A 16,376-nucleotide genomic window follows, 5' to 3' on the forward strand; every position below is an offset into this window, starting at 1 on the left:
TAATATATATTAAGTTGTCCAATTAATTTCTTTCTACTTTTAGTAGAGACGGGGGTCTCGCTCTTGCTCAGGCTGGTTTCAAACTCCTGACCTTGAGCGATCCTCCCCCCTCGGCCTCCCAGAGTGCTAGGATTACAGGCGTGAGCCACCTCGCCCAGCCTAGCCTGAGAGTTTTCATTTACCCTGTTGCTGTTATACCTAGAAACTGCTCACTGTGATTATGATTGTGTCATTAAAATATTTCCTAACTGCCAAAAATTGTGACTCAAGGACTCTGCTTAGTAGAGGGACCTCAAAGAGTTAGACAAAACTGTATTGAAATCTAAGCTCCTCTTCTCCCCTCAACAGGTTACTCAACTTCTAAGTTTCCGTTTCTTTTATAAGGAACCTGCCTTTCAGACATGAAAACCTGTGAAATACAATGATAGACCCTGGCTGGCAGCAGGTGGTCTGTAAAGGGCAATTATCTTCTTTATCAGATGTTTGCTTTCCCTTCTTTTTTTTTTTATTTCAATATATTATGGGGGTACAAATTTTAAGGTTGTGTATAATGCCCTTGTCCCCCCTCCACCCACAAGTCTGAGCTTCAAGCGTGACCATCCCCCAGACAGTGCACATCTCACTCATTATGTATGTATATACCCGTCTCCTGCTCTCCCCTCCCACTGCCCAATACCCAATAAATGTAATCCCTATGTGTCCACTTAGGTGCTGATCAGTTAATACCAATTTGCTGGTGAGAATATGTGATGCTTGTTTTTCCATTCTTGAGATACTTCACTTAGTAGTATGGGTTCCAGGAAGATACAAGATGTGCTATCACCATTGTTTCTTAGAGCTGAATAGTACTCCATGGTATACATATACCACATTCTATTAATCCACTCATGTATTGATGGGCACTTTCTCTTCTTTAACAATTCGCAAGATCTTGGGTCTCAGACTTCTTTTTTGTGAAAGGAGGACTCATGATCCAGTAACAATGAGGTTTAAGTGTTTTTGAGTACTATTTTCCAGAAGTTGATTTATTATCTGAAAATTTTAGAAGCTACTCAGCAGAATTAAGTGACACTTTCTTTTAAAGGACTGGCTTGGTTTAGAATCTCAAAATGAATTGTAGAACTACAAACTTTTTCACAGAGGGTTAAAATGTATTTCAAGGAAATTGAAATAGGTAATGTTGAGATTGATATGAGATTGTACAGAATGTGTTTTGTAGTTCAGAAAATACTAACTACTGGTGCAAAGTCTGAGCAATTTTACTTACTGCATCATCCAGTAAGTTTCCTGTACTCTTTTTTCCAGAAGACTTTGATGAAGGAGAAGGTGAAGGAGAAGGGGCAGAAAGTGTTTCTTCTTGTTCAATCTCTTTTTCCAATTTTATCAAACCAGGAGGCTCCACACCATACCTTTTAAGAGATACCACATCATTATATATGCATAACTTATAATGAGAAAATTATCATATATTAAAATTGATTATGAACCCTTTAGGAGTAAACTGCTGACTTTCAAAAATAAATCTGCATTTTATGGCACTGAAATGCTAACTTCTTAAATTTGTAGGCTTTTAAGTAGGAGAAAAACACATAGACCTGCTGTGCTTATATATGTGTACATACATGCACACATACCAACAATAGTACAAATAAATAAAATACTCAATGTAACACCTTAACGAGTCAATAACATGAATAACCACATAAAATTTGGTCTTCAGCCTTCCCATTTATCAGCTTTAATGATAATAGTGCTATAATTAAACTCCTCTTTTGAATACAAGATTGTTAAAGATAGAAGTAAAATCAGAGTCAAGTTTGAAATAGGCCCAGAATAATGTACTATGGGTTATACAGTGTCATAAGTTATATTGTTCTTAGGAACAACACAATGAAAGCACATATATTGCTACTGGGAAAGAAAATGAACCAGGTGAAGAGAAATAATTTAGAATAGCAGTATATAAAAAACTGTGTTGTAAATTATAAATGCCATAGAAGTTCAAAGAGAGAGATGTAATTGCTATCAGCTATCTCTTATAATACTTTTCTTAAGCTAAATATAAAATTAGGTTTGGTTTCCTATATACATATCAACTGGAACTAGACAGGAAAGGCCAAACATAATTCTATAATTTGAGATTTATGAAGGATTTGGGGATGAATGAGTTACCACTTTCATTTATACAGATAAGAACACAGATGCAGAGAAGGTATATAATTAGCTAAGAGCAGGGTAAAGACTTCAGTGTAGGTTTTCTGATTTCAGTGCCAACACCATTTTCCCCTGACATTTAATCAGGTGATTATGTATTAGAAAGGAGAGGAAAGGCACTTGGAGTTTTAAAAAGAGGTTATGGATAATCTACAAAGTAAATAATCTACAAGCAGAGATTGTGTTGACAATATGTTTAGTACCTTTGATTGAATAGTCTATTAAAACACCATTAAATGTAAAACCTTAAGTTATTGTCCTGTTCTAATGGATTATTTCAATTGACATCATTCTACATATGTTCAGTACATACTTTGAGGAGTAGGCAATTTCCCTGCTCCTGATGTTTTATACTGGGGGCTCAAGTAGTTTAATTTTTGGTTTCTCTGCTTTGTTGCCCACTTCTCTCCAATGAGATAAAGGGATTTATCAAATTTGTAAATTTAAGAATAACCTGAGCATGCTTTACTCTTCTTCTAGGGAGGACACTGCTCATGGGGCGTCTTCTGTGAGGACCCCTACCCTGACTCATCTGTGCTCATGAGTGGGTAGTTAATTGACCTAATTCTGGAGTTCAGTTAAAGACACTAAACATGTCTGTCATCTTCAACCTTTATGGTTATAAAGATGATGTTTGATATTTCATATGCCACTCTTTTATTTTCTGTTGGTTTAGTAAAAAGGGGTGCTATGTGTCAGGTACCTTTTGTGGGCTGGAAAGCCGATAGTAGAATTCAGTACAAAACAGTTTAATCTGGCACAATTCAACTGAACAATCACTCCTCTGAGAACAGCTTCTTGTCTACAGAGTAATTTTTAGTTACATAGAAATCATTACCTAAAGTACCTAAATACCACATATTTCTAACCTTTTATATATACTAACCAGGTAATGGGACATTAATTGAAACATGCAGTAGACTAAACATTCTATAATGATAGAGACCACTGATTCTTAGAATTCCCAGCATCTGACATAGATCCTGGCACACAGTAGGTACCTAATAGCTACCATTTAAATGTAAAATGAATTCCTTTATTCTCATATAGCAATAATATCAGGTTCTAAATATGAATTCAGTTTCATGGATTTGGACCCCTAAGTGCATATATCACTTTGATAAAACATGTCAAGGTTAAATGTACAAAAATGCTTGACCAAAAAAAAAAAAATTTTCTTCTAGAAGACTTTAACCCTGTCCAAAACTAAAACACATTTTTAAAAAATGTTCTAGTAACCATTAATTATGCATCTCATTACCTTACCGCTGACAAATACCAACAATCCTTACGTGGAGATTTATTCATTCTTCTCTGAGGAAGAATTAAACCAACTATACCATTAACCTACTTTTAAAATTTAGCAAATCTCTTCACCATTACAAGTCTGTTTTCTATCAGGAAAGTAGACATGAAAACAGCCTTCTCTCGAGGTCTATTGTAGCAGTAAAGGGAGAGAGGGAGAATGAAGAACATAGAAAGTCAACTGCTAGTGAACATCTTCAATATGTCTAGCATCACTAGACATCCTGACATACATTATTTATGAGCCTTACTTTATTTCAATATATAATGGAAATTCTAAGTTCTATGCTTTAATATTGTTAGAAGGAATTAAAATAGTATACAATACGCATCCAGTACAGTGTCTTGGCACATGTCACCACCTCTAAGATTTTGCTGTTGATAAATTAATTGACATATTATGGGTTTCACAACCAGAAAACTGCAGCACTGAGGTTCTGCTGCCAAAGTTTTTGGTTTCTTTAATATATTGTACCACCAAAATGAGATCATGTTAGCCTCAAAAGTAAGGTGTTATTAAGATACAAAGTAGCAGTATTACTATTTTTATGTTATAAATTTATTTATTATAGGTATTCTATAAATTATTATAGATACCCTTTTTAAAAAATTGTTAGAATTGTGGAATATCAGAAATATCTCAGTACTGGAGTTTGACAGACCAAGTTATACATTCAGCTTTGCTACTAATTTGCCAGATGAATTTAGGCAGGCAATCTTTTTTAAACTCTCTAGATGTTTTTGAATTCTTAGTTCCCTCAAGTATAAAATTTGGTTACATTTAATGTTTTTAAGAGAATAACATAAACTTGGTAGTGAGGCTAGAGAAACTTAACTAGAAGTCACAGCCAATTAAATGTCAATCATAAGTGAAAACATCATATTTGAAAGTATAGATTAGGTGAATTGGAAAATATGATTTCATTTATAATTGTAGAGGGATTTATGCCACCTTTCAGGAATAGGTTGCATATTATTTTATTTTTTTTACAAAATGAAATAATAAATGTGTTATTAGAGTAACAACAGGCTCAACTCCATGCCCAATACAAAGCAGACTAGGTTTGAATAAAATTGGTACCCAAGTTACACATGGAAAACCTTGTCCTGGAGATTTTTCTTTATCTGGGAATGCTGAAAATTAGCTGTGCCACTCAACACAGAAAATCAACACTAAGTCCCAAATCTCTGCTTATATTGGCTTTTGAATACTTCAACTGCCTAAGGTATAGTCAGCCAGTCCCAAAATGCACACTTAAATACTATTCATTGGCTTCCTGTCTGGCTGGAGATGTCAACAGGCCGTAAATCGTAAAATCCCCTTTGGGTTGGGGGCCAGCACCTGCAAGCCAACTCAGTCATCAAATATGTCTTTTTATTGTGTTTGCCAAAAGGCTGCTTCATTCTGGTTTCTGTGGTTAACTCTACACCACTTCGCATTTCTATTTTGTCTATGAGGTCTGTATAAATTTGGAAAGGAGTATATTTGTATAAATTTGGAAAGGAGTGTATTTGTATAAAGTTGGAAAGGAGTGAAAACGCTCCTTTCCAACTACAAGATTTTAGAGTTTTAGAAGTGGGTAGCTTTTCTAGCCACCAAAACTAGAAAAGAAAAGAAGAGAAAGAAGAAAGAAAGAAAAGGAGAAGAGAAGAGGAGAGGAGAGGAGAGGAGAGGAGAGGAGAGGAGAGGAGAGGAGAGGAGAGGAGAGGAGAGGAGAGGAGAGGAGAGGAGAGGAGAGGAGAGGAGAGGAGAGGAGAGGAGAGGAGAGGAGAGGAGAGGAGAGAAGAGAAGAGAAGAGAAGAGAAGAGAAGAGAAGAGAAGAGAAGAGAAGAGAAGAGAAGAGAAGAGAAGAGAAGAGAAGAGAAGAGAAGAGAAGAGAAGAGAAAAGAAGGTAGCTGTTCTCAAACTGAGTAAGAGTCAAACTAAAGAGACCAAATAGGTTGAGTCCACTAAAATCAAATACTTGCCTATACATCTCAATGATATGAAAGTAGGGTGAACATTCAAAGAGCAATATACTTATTTTTGTCTCAAAAAAAAAAATGAAGTGCTAGAAAAGTGGTCTTATGGCTAAATGACTTTATAAGGAGATTCTAAGAACAGATTTCTTATTTTTCCAGCAACTTGACACAACTTTCGAGATTGATCTAGATGAAATAACTGAGTCCTGAAACTGAGCTCTGAACTAGAAAGTTTACTCAAACTATTTAGTAGACTATAGCTTTCAAACAAAAGACATCTGGAGCCTATTTTACTAGAAGTAGAGGAAAACATTTTATAGCCAAATAAGAGAAACGCTTTCCTTTTAAGGCATGTTTATAGATTAATGCAAGATAAATTTTGTCCGATTTGTCTTCTGTTTTAAAGCAATTTAAAGATATAGATTTGAAAGGAAACTTCAACCATGCGAAAGTAAATGCTATTCTTAGCAGTTACTTCCAGTGCTTTGAATAGGATGAGTCAATTAATGATCTTTCTATAAGAATATTTTTTCCTTTTAGTAACATCTCCTTTTATAAGGCCATAGATTGAAATGGGAGATTAAAGAAAATGTTCACAAAGTATATTTTTTTGAATGGTCATTAATTTTGTTCCAAATCAAGGAAGTACTGAAAAATAAATAATCATAAAAAACTCCACTATCATGCTGAGTATTGATTATGGCTCCAAATCAAAATATCGAAAGCTTTTTTTTACTATCATAAAGATAATCTTAATTCTAAAATCTATAAAAATGTTGAATTCAGAGTAACTTTTTTTAGCAATGAATATCAAAATACTGCCATTAAAAATATCTTTGAGGTTTAATTAACTTCCTTTGCTGAATGTTTGACTTTTCACAAGACAAGCACATATTTTACCTTCAGAAACTGACATATTTCTGAAATATTAGCACAGAGATTTCACTCTTCAGTGATGATAGCTCTATTTAGTTTAAAATAAAAGAAAGTTTTACCCATGAGAATCAAAATAAGCGGACTCATTCTTCCATCTCAGAACTCAGAAAAGCCCACAGTTCCCAAAGGAGTTTCACTAAGTAGCCCAAGACAAAAAAAAAAAAAACAAAAAAACACAGCAGAAAATCAAAAACTTTGTGGGAATCATCATTCTGGGAATGTTGTTGAATTGATGTTTTTAAAACGACATGTATGCAATTTGGAGCAGTAAATGTCTAGAATCAAATATAAGAAAGCATCATCTATCAGTGATGAAAACACCAAGCTAACAAGATTGTAGTAGGGACTTTATTAAGGTCAAAACTCATCTGTTCTGTGTGCAAATTAATCTTGTAATTACGGAGAGCTCTCCCATAATCACTTCTAGTTTTGGCTAAAGCTATTATAACTCACTACTTTGTGCAAGCCTCCATAGAGGAATGGGGAGAGAAGGAAACACAGATGTAAGCATTTGGATATAGGTTTAATTGTTAAAGCAAAATTTAGGAGTAAAATTGGATTGAGGAAATTAATTTTCCTTTTTTCTTTCAACTAATATGCTTCAACACAAAGGTAAGGAAATGAGATTTGGGTTTATTGGGTTTCTGCTTGTAAAGCACAAATGAACTTCCATCAAAATAAAAAATCTTCAAATGCATACAGAGAGAAACTTCAACAGACATTCATACTCAAATGTTCAATCTATCCAATTGGTATTCAAGTGTTTAACGTCATGCTGCACACAACAAAAGCAACACCATGAGTTATCTATTATAATAGCATATTTTTTCACTGAAAGTATATAATACTTCACACCACCCAAGTAGGTGAAGAAGATAAAAGGGCAAGTTTATAAATTAAATATATTAAAGTGAGGGTTTATCTTGATCCTTATGTAACCCCTTTTGTAAAATCAGTAATTTAATTTTTTTATAATGTGAATAATCACTGCCTTTATCAGGTTGCATGGTCATAAAGCATGGTCAGAAATGCAGCAGCCCCAAATCACAATTTTAAGATATTTGGGTGGGGGGAACTCTTCACATGATGTTGCACCTTGAAATTGGCAAGGCCATTATGATTCCCTTTCATTAACCAAGATTTTCAATTTGTTTTACATCCTATGATAGCAGGCAATTTATGTCAGACTCAGAGATGGAGGAAAGGTGATTCTTAAAGGCATTGTGTCATTGGTTTGCTCATCTTCTCCTTTGATGACCCGGCCATAGTTAAAATGTTCTCGGTAAAATGTTCATTTCTGCAGGATTCTTAATTAGATTGTTCATGTAATAAAAAGTATAATAAGAAAATATAAAATAAAAATCAGAAAACAGGCAAATACTATGAACTAAACAGGAGGAAAATGACAAATTCCAACTAATTCTAGAAATAGTGCAAGTTTCTCTGTTCTCCTCTATATCATAACTTTCAGAAGATATTTATCTGATACGTGTATTTAGGTTATTTAAGCAACAAAATGGAATCTGGAATTTTAGAAGATTCTAATGATATAGTTAAAACAACTAAACAAAAAGTTTTTTGCCTATTCTTTTGTTAAGAACACCCATGTTTCTTTTACTTGAGCTTTTCGGTGGCAGCAGCTCATTTATTGACATTTTACTTGGTGTGTTTTCCTATCCTCTGTATTTTTAACTTCTCTCTTAAGAGATAGCTCCTGAGTCCTTAGTATTCATTTGATTCAAGGCTGTTTGTCCTGCAGGCCAGAAGCTCCAAGACTGTGGGGGAGTGGGCTTGGCAGGGACACCTTTGTCCTGCTAGGACCTTTGTCCTACATAGAACCCAAGAATGTGGCAGCACTGAAGGGAATGGAGCCCTAAGAAACAGCCAGATACCATGAGCTTCAATTATGCCTAAGCTGTAGACACCTGAGAGGACCAAAGCCTAGAGGGTTCTCCCCCCAGAGGCCTTCACAAAATTATCTGGGAATGGATGGGAGAGTAGAAAAAAAAAATCTCCAAATGCCTCAAATTAATTTTTTCACTCTATGTTGAATAAAACCCAGTAATATTTAATTTGAGTTAAAAGATATTAAATCAACACTTCTCATACTCAAATACTGTGTAAAATAAAATTCATACCTGATACACAATTCATTAAGATTCTATTGACTATGATGATTTAAAGAATTTGAGGTTACATCATCTGATTAGTTTTCTATTGGATGGAAAAAAGGTCTGTTCATTGGCAGCATGTTTTCTAGTCATGTTCATTTGCTGATATGCTCACCTTGTATTTTCTTTTTTTGTTGTTTTGTTCATAAATTCTCTATTTCAGAATATACACCCAGTGCCACCTCTTACTCTATCTTACTTTTTCATCTGATCTCAACTGTAAAAACATATTACCAGTATGTGGATCAGAAAGCATCTTCTAATTAATTCCACAATTTTAATCTGTATCAAGACCTCTTCATTTCTCATTCTTTGGACTTCATAGAACTATCAAAAGCCCCATCCAATGGTTTTCAAAATAATAAATGGGAAACATAAAACCAAAGCAAGTTGGCTTTGCTAATAAAGGAAGTTCCTTCCTCTGCTTATTTAGCTATTATTTCTGCTCTTCTTATTTTTCCTTCCCCTAGAGAAAAACAGGTTCCAAATATCTATCTACACAAGGATAACATTCTATGTCTTTTTCTATTAGAAATATGAAAATAATTTTAAAACTATCTCCCCATTCAGAAGTAGACACTAAAAGAGCTGAAGATGAGGTGCTGAATGCAGGAAATGAGGAAAAGGAAAAAAGAGGAGGCCAAAAATTATTAAAACATAAACAGAAAGCAAGGAGGTGAGGAAGAGGAAAAGAGAGAATGTAGTAGGGATAGACTTTCCACCAAGGACAGAGTTAACTATCACATAAAACTTCATGTACAAGACTTTTTCATTCCCAAGAAAGGTTTGAAGGGAAATTGTATTTGATTAAAGGATATTAGCAAGTGCTTAGACATAGTGGCTTTGACAACAAGATCGTGATGTTAAGAATATTGGTGGCATGCTTTTTGTTTGATAAACTGCTCTTGAGATGTTCATATAATCATATTTGAATGAGAAGCTTTTTAATATCCAGTTTAGACATCAGCAATGAGAAGCCAGAAAGCTTATCTGTTTCTTGGATGCTGTGCTGGTCTGTGTCTTGACATAGCAACAGTAGTTTGACCTACCTGGCTGCAATCCGGCCAAGCTCTAGCAAGCAGAGACACACTTCTCTGGGTTGCTTGTGGAGGACTGAAAGACAAGATAAAGGTGAACACCTTTACAATAGAAGGGCTTGTAAAGCAGCTAAACAGCGAACAGGTTTGCCAATGACCTCCATCCCTCATGCTTTCGGTAAATGAGCTAGCCAGCCTTCATTCTGACATTCATACAACCCATCCTATTCCTCAATACACCTACCTCTACTAAAGGCTTTAAGTGGTTTCAAACCTCAACCCAACCTCCCTCCTAAGAGAGTTCTCAGGAACTCTCACCCTGAGTAAATCTCACCCTAAACATATTTTCTTCAATTAGTTAATATTTAGTATGTCAATACTGGAACACATATGTAGCTATAATTATGATACATATAAATAATTGATAAATATTTTAAAAACACACATCATACACAAGACTATGGAGCAAGGATTAGCCTTTTTGATATCCGGGATCTAACTTCATCAGGGACTTTAGCAGAAATAATACAATGACAAGGGTAAAAATTATACACCCAAGTTCTTTGTTATCTTTCAAACAAAGATGAATGTCAAGTGAGACTCTGAAATTTGATGTCCTCTCCCAATCAAATCTGATTAAATATTTCTAATCTAATATAATATGATTAATTAATGAACCTGCTTTACTGATAGATTCAGACACATTCAGTAATGCTGACAAATCATACTTGCTTTTGTTGAGCCTACCAGAGGAACATGTAGAAGAGCATACCACTCTCTTTTTCAACCAAGATTAGGGGATTTTTTAAATGTTAATAAATTCAGTACTGAATAAAGACAGGAGATATTGGGAAAAAATGTCCATTGAGAACAGTCTTTACATAGACACAATATTCTAATAAAAGAAAATGCTAGCTTATTGATTACTTATTGAAAAAATTTAAGAAAAGTAGCAATATTGCTTTAATTCTTAAACATAGAATTTTGTAATAATTTTCCAGTATTATTTTATTCAATTGAATATTCTAATTTCTTCCTTCACAGGTAATGATAGTGGCAATATTTGGTCCACTGACATAATAATGGAATTTGTTGGGAGTATGTGGCAAATAAAGAAAACAAAAACAAATAGTTTTACTGTATGTGATTTCATTTGGCTTTAAATAGACATACAAATTTATTATTATTTGGTTATAAAAATGTCCCTTTTAAAGCTCCTAGATAAATTCTAATTTCATCATTAAATTCTAATTTCCATAATTGGTTATGGAATTTCTTAATTATAGAATATTTCTGTTCTTGATAATGTAATTTTCAGATTCAGTTGACCTTTAGTGAATTGTCACAAAACCCTATTTAGGGAAGCTCAAATTACTTTTAACCAAAAGGCCTTAAAATAAAGATTTTTACTACTTCAAATGTCAAATGTACCACTAGCCCACTGGAGCTAGAATTATACCAACTTCATAAAGTTTGGTATATTAAATTGACTTCAGCGCAGGGTCACATAGGGACTGTAACATCACAGAGGCATAATTTCAAACACAGAACAATAACAAACATCACAAAACAGAAGTAAACAAGTAAAAATCAATCTTTTTGTTTAGATCATCAGTTTCTTCAGAGTCACACTTTTTAAAAACCATGTCTATGGTATAAAATAAATAGGAGTTTTGAGTGGGAGAAAAGACTACATAAAAAATGAGGAGAGGAACACTTTTAAATCCCTACTAATACCCTTATCTTAAGTAAAAGCTGTGTGAAGAAAGTGAAAAAGCCCCAAGAGCTTTGGATACAATTTCATGCATTTCGTGATGGAAACAGTGTCAAAATATGAAAATTATTAGTGAACTGACCAAATTGTGGCAATTTGCAGTGAACAACCAACTATAAAAATAGCCAACACAATTATAATGGCTCTTTAACCAAGAACCATTGGTTATTGGTTATTGTACATATTTTGAGGACTATATAAGGATTAGTATGTGAATAGATCTATTTTATGGAAAGTTGAGTTTGTTCTGAATAATGTAGATAATATAATAAAGATGATTTGATAAGAAGGTACACCACTATTATGTATATCTTTGTTTCATCTGTCAATTTAAACAGCTTTTGCATGCTAAAATTCAAATGTTGACTATACCACAGACTCGTCAAAAATCAGTGTGGCAAACTGGAAAGTAATTGCATGATTCTTCATCTATCTTCTTAGAATCAGGCCATAGAATTTAAGACAAATAAACTTCTTCCTCAGTATCATTTTTTAGGAAAATGCTAACAGAAAAATAAGGTTTTACTTGCAAGTTTTCTTGGAAATGTTGCCTTTTTATAAAGCAATAAAATTGCTTTAAAACACACTTATAATATTGGCTCACATGTTAATAGCTTTTCAAATATCAGGACAGATCATGCCTGGCCCCTAAATGACAAAAAAAAAAAAAAAAAAATCAAAATGTTTGATGATCAGTAAGCAATGAATAAATCTGTAGAGGTGCATAACTTAGCACAATACCTAGAACAAAATGATTCTTCAGTAACTGTTACACCTCATAGTATGGAGGATGATGACAATTATGAGGTGGTGATAGTGGTTGGGAACAATGAACAAACTGAATAATAACTAAAAATTTACCTAGCATCTTCAGAAAAGGCAGGACTTTAAATTATTATTTAATTGCAATAGCAAGCACTCTTACTCTATTGCTGTAAAATTAAATTACAATTTTTAAGTAGTATCTATTTTATACCAAAATGATGACTTTGATTTTTGCACTAAAGCAAGTTCTATACTAAAGTTAATAGATGGAAATAGTGATTCAAGCCACAAAGATCTGGGTGTAAATGTTAGTTCTAATATTTATTAGTTGTGTCATTTGGGGAGATTATTCTGTAAAATCTCAGTTTTCTAAAGGAAAACAATAGTGCCTACCACACAATATTTTTGTGAGAATTAAACAAAATCATGTTTACTGTTATGCTTAGCACAGTTTTTTGCAAATATGAAACATACCTGCCCAATGTTAGTTTTATTTATTTTTTAATTTCTTTAAAGATTATCTTCATTTAGTCAACTAACATTAATTTGCTTTTTTCTCCCCAAGCATTTTTCGTGCATCTATAATGTGTCAGTTACTACATTAAGTGATAAAAGAAACTTGGAATGAAAAAAAAAATACTATTGGGAAATATAATTTAGAGTGGTCCTATTATAATGAGTGTATTTTAAATATTTCATCAATTATATCATATCAGAGATAATTAATTCTAAAATGACACTTGATCTTAGCCAAAAGACTGAGAAGTGATTAGTTAATTCCAAATTAATCAAATTTCAGTTTATATAGGTCACTTTGACCAGCAGATATAGAAAGATATAAAGCAGATATCCTTTAGCTATTATAACTTTGTGATAAGTATAACATTTAAGTAACAATTACATTAAGACATATGTCATTTTTTGAAACAGCAAACATCTTGCCATTAATTACCCTCCATCTCTGAGAACAATTTAGTTGAGTCCATTTTTAATCATTATCTATGTTAATTATTAAGTATTGTATATTTTAGAAGATCAAATAACTGATTGCATATCTTTTGTCAGGATCATTAGAAGGTCAGTTTTATTATATTGTGTTTGACCTGAAGCCCTTGCATTGAGTCACATGTACTACTTATTTTAAACATATTTATTTATTTATATTTTCAAAAGAATCTTCTACTTATACTGAAATCTATAGTGGAAAACATTTTTACCACTGTATCACTGTACCATTAATATGGCTTTTGCTTTGAGTTAAGGGTAGAAAAAGAGATTGCTATTGTTTTCTTTCCTCTGAACATTTCTCTTTAAAACAAATAAAAAGCTCTCCAGTCAATGATGATTAGTATGTGAAAGGTTTTATCATTGGAGGCTTCTTTTTAAATAATCAAAACCATTTCAAAGAAAAGCATAATGCAGAACACCTCTGGGAAAAGTAACACAGATTTCCATTCAAAAATATGTGGCAAGAGACTCAATCTCATAACCTAGATTCTATAAAAATCTCATGGGCATCAAATGTCAAATGGAATGCTGCTAGCTACAGGAATAGAAAATCAGTCCTTCCACTAAAGCAAGGGGTAGAATTTCAATGTCATAGAATCTGCAAGGATAAAATGCATTAGACCATGAATGTATAGTTTAACTAAGTATATTAAGTTTTAACAGATGGACAGAGAAATAAAAGCATGAAAAATTGTGTTGGTTATTTTGTTTCTACACAGCTAGAGACTACAATATTCATGGTAATTTTGAAGAAAACTATTTTTTAGCTTTTTAATTATGAAAGGAATTTGAAAAAATATATTTTTGGCTAAATGTTGTTTAATTATAAAAATATCAGGAATTAATAACTGCCTGCCTTCTCAGAGTAGGGAATAGGTTCTAAACAAGGAGAGTGATATAGTAGAGGACACAGTAAACTAGAACTCAGAAGAATTGGGTTCTATTGAAGGTTGCCTAATTCCCTCATCTCTAAAAAAAGGTGTCATGCCTTCTACTTGCTCTTCCTTATAATGTAATTATATGGCTTAGAGCACTTGGTACATAGTAAACACTAAATGTTAATTCCTTGCAACTGAAGTGTGGTCCACAGACCAGCAGTTTTGGTGTCACATGTGAGTTTGTTCGAGATGCAAATTATTGGGCTACTGATTAAAAATTGCATTTAAACAAGATTTCCAGGTAATGAGTACATACATTAAAGTTTCATAAGCACTGTATTATACATTATGATAATAAGCATTAGTTATGATTCCTATATCTATTTTGCTAAAAATATTTAAATGTGCTTTGACATATGAAGCATAAAAAATGTGAAGGATAACAAGGGTGACGGTGAAGATGATGATGAATGGAAGAAAAATAACATATATATCAGATTAGCCCTTAATGGATATGATGAGTATTTCTTTTCTGCCATGATCTATAAGATACAAAAGAACTTTCTGGCTTTATAAAAAAGGGATAGTCACAAAGCGCTCCCTATGTCATGTCATCATGAGTAAGACCCACACAGAAATCTGCGAGTTTAAATGTAAATGACAATTTCAGATAGCAATTTCAGGGCTGCGAAATTGATGTGAGGCTAAGAAGTAGAAGGAAAAAGCAAACAAGAAAGAATCTCATAGGCTCATTAATGCTGAGTGTGTAAGTGCCCAAATTTCTTAGAGTCACTAATCAGAATGATTTAAAATAGAATATGGGATCCATATAAATTATATAGACAAGGAATGTCCATTTATAATCTCATTAGTAGTAATGGAAGCTCTTTAGGAGACAGTGTAGTTAATTGCTTTTTCCCCAAGTTGAGAAATGTACTGGAAGAAGTGCCCTTTCTTTCAGCACCCAACAGTCATGTTAAATCAATGGATTAAGTCACTAACGTGCAGCACAGCAATCAAAAGCAAGAGTTGTTTCTAAGTTGGTTTATATCTATATTTTATTATTCCATTTTCTTGAAATGATCCTACTAACATCTAAAATTAGCTCAAATAAAGCATTACTTTCCGTAACACAGGGGCATGATGTTTAGAAATGAATAAGAGCTGAATTCAAATTTTAGCTGGGCCATTTAGGAGCTATGTAAATTGGGCAAGTGATTTAATTCTCGAAGTCTCAGCTTCTCATTTATAAATAATGATGTTGGGAGAATATATATGATAGTGTGTGTGCACCGAATAGCTACCCTTTATTGAGTATATTGGCACAGTGCAAATTTGACTCTAGAAAAGATAGAAAGTGGTTTGTTTTCCTAATTGGACCCTAATTCTGTCAAGTCCTTGATACACCTATCATTCCAGGGAGACATTTGGTTCTCTGAATTTAAATCAATATTGTACTCTCTTACACTTTCCCTGGCATAGGGCAAATGACTAGCTTTATAAAGGGTTTTCTGAGTTAAAAAAAAATAGGTGAATTGAAATGCTAATAAAGTAAGTACTTTATAAGACAAAAAGGTGTTTATAAAACAGTCTAAAAGAAAATTATCCTGGGAGAGAAATAAAGTGAATGTAAATAACTCGGAGCTGAGTGGGAATCCTGAAATTGTTTTCCTGCGTTAACACTAATAAAAGTAATATAGCTTTTGTTCCCCACAAAAACACTTCTACAGTCCTCAATATAGACAAGAACAAGAACAAGAACAACGGGTGATTCACCAAACACTCAAAGGTAGGCACAGATTCTTTTTCTGATGCAACAGGTAACTTTAAAGTGTAAAATAGAAAACATAAATGCTTACAAATCCACACACAATCCTTTCACCTTTGTGCAATATCAAACCAGCAGTACAGTGAGCTAACGTTTGCCTCTGAAGCAAAATACTGACTGATGTTCAATAGAACAAAGGATTTTTTAAAACTGTGCTCCTCAGAGTGATGCATCAAAAGAAGACAGTACCACACAGTAAACACCAACACAGAAAATAAAAATTAAAAAAAAAGTTATACACAAACAAATCACACACATTTACATGCTACACAGCAGATAGCAAACCCTTTTCTTGCTGAGTAGATTCTTTCTCAGAGAAATAGGTGAAGAAAAGTCAGTGGCCTCCAAATCCTATAATTATCCAATAACATAATGATATTGACACAATTATATCAAACAAAAAAAGTGTGTATTTTTAAAGTATTTCCACCACCCCTTTTTTTTCCATCTCCCAGCTCACCAGAATATATACATATAAAGCAAAATAAACATGGCTCT

At 33.3% G+C, this 16,376-nt stretch overlaps 1 protein-coding gene across 6 annotated transcripts in view; it reads right to left on the bottom strand.

Moving 5' to 3' along the window:
- GAS2 (growth arrest specific 2) overlaps positions 1-16,376 on the bottom strand; it is a 121,881-nt gene that overhangs the window by 57,523 nt on the left and 47,982 nt on the right. For all 6 annotated transcript variants that reach the window (XM_012735531.2, XM_076002088.1, XM_012735532.2 and 3 more), the window contains 2 exons: positions 9,638-9,701; positions 1,268-1,409 (listed from right to left, as the gene is read on the bottom strand). In XM_012735531.2, coding sequence (XP_012590985.1) covers positions 1,268-1,409; positions 9,638-9,701 — 206 coding nt within the window. The remainder of the gene's footprint in view (positions 1-1,267; positions 1,410-9,637; positions 9,702-16,376) is intronic.

Source organism: Microcebus murinus, chromosome 4 (assembly GCF_040939455.1).
Source record: "Microcebus murinus isolate Inina chromosome 4, M.murinus_Inina_mat1.0, whole genome shotgun sequence".
Classification (NCBI taxonomy): Eukaryota; Metazoa; Chordata; class Mammalia; order Primates; family Cheirogaleidae; genus Microcebus; species Microcebus murinus.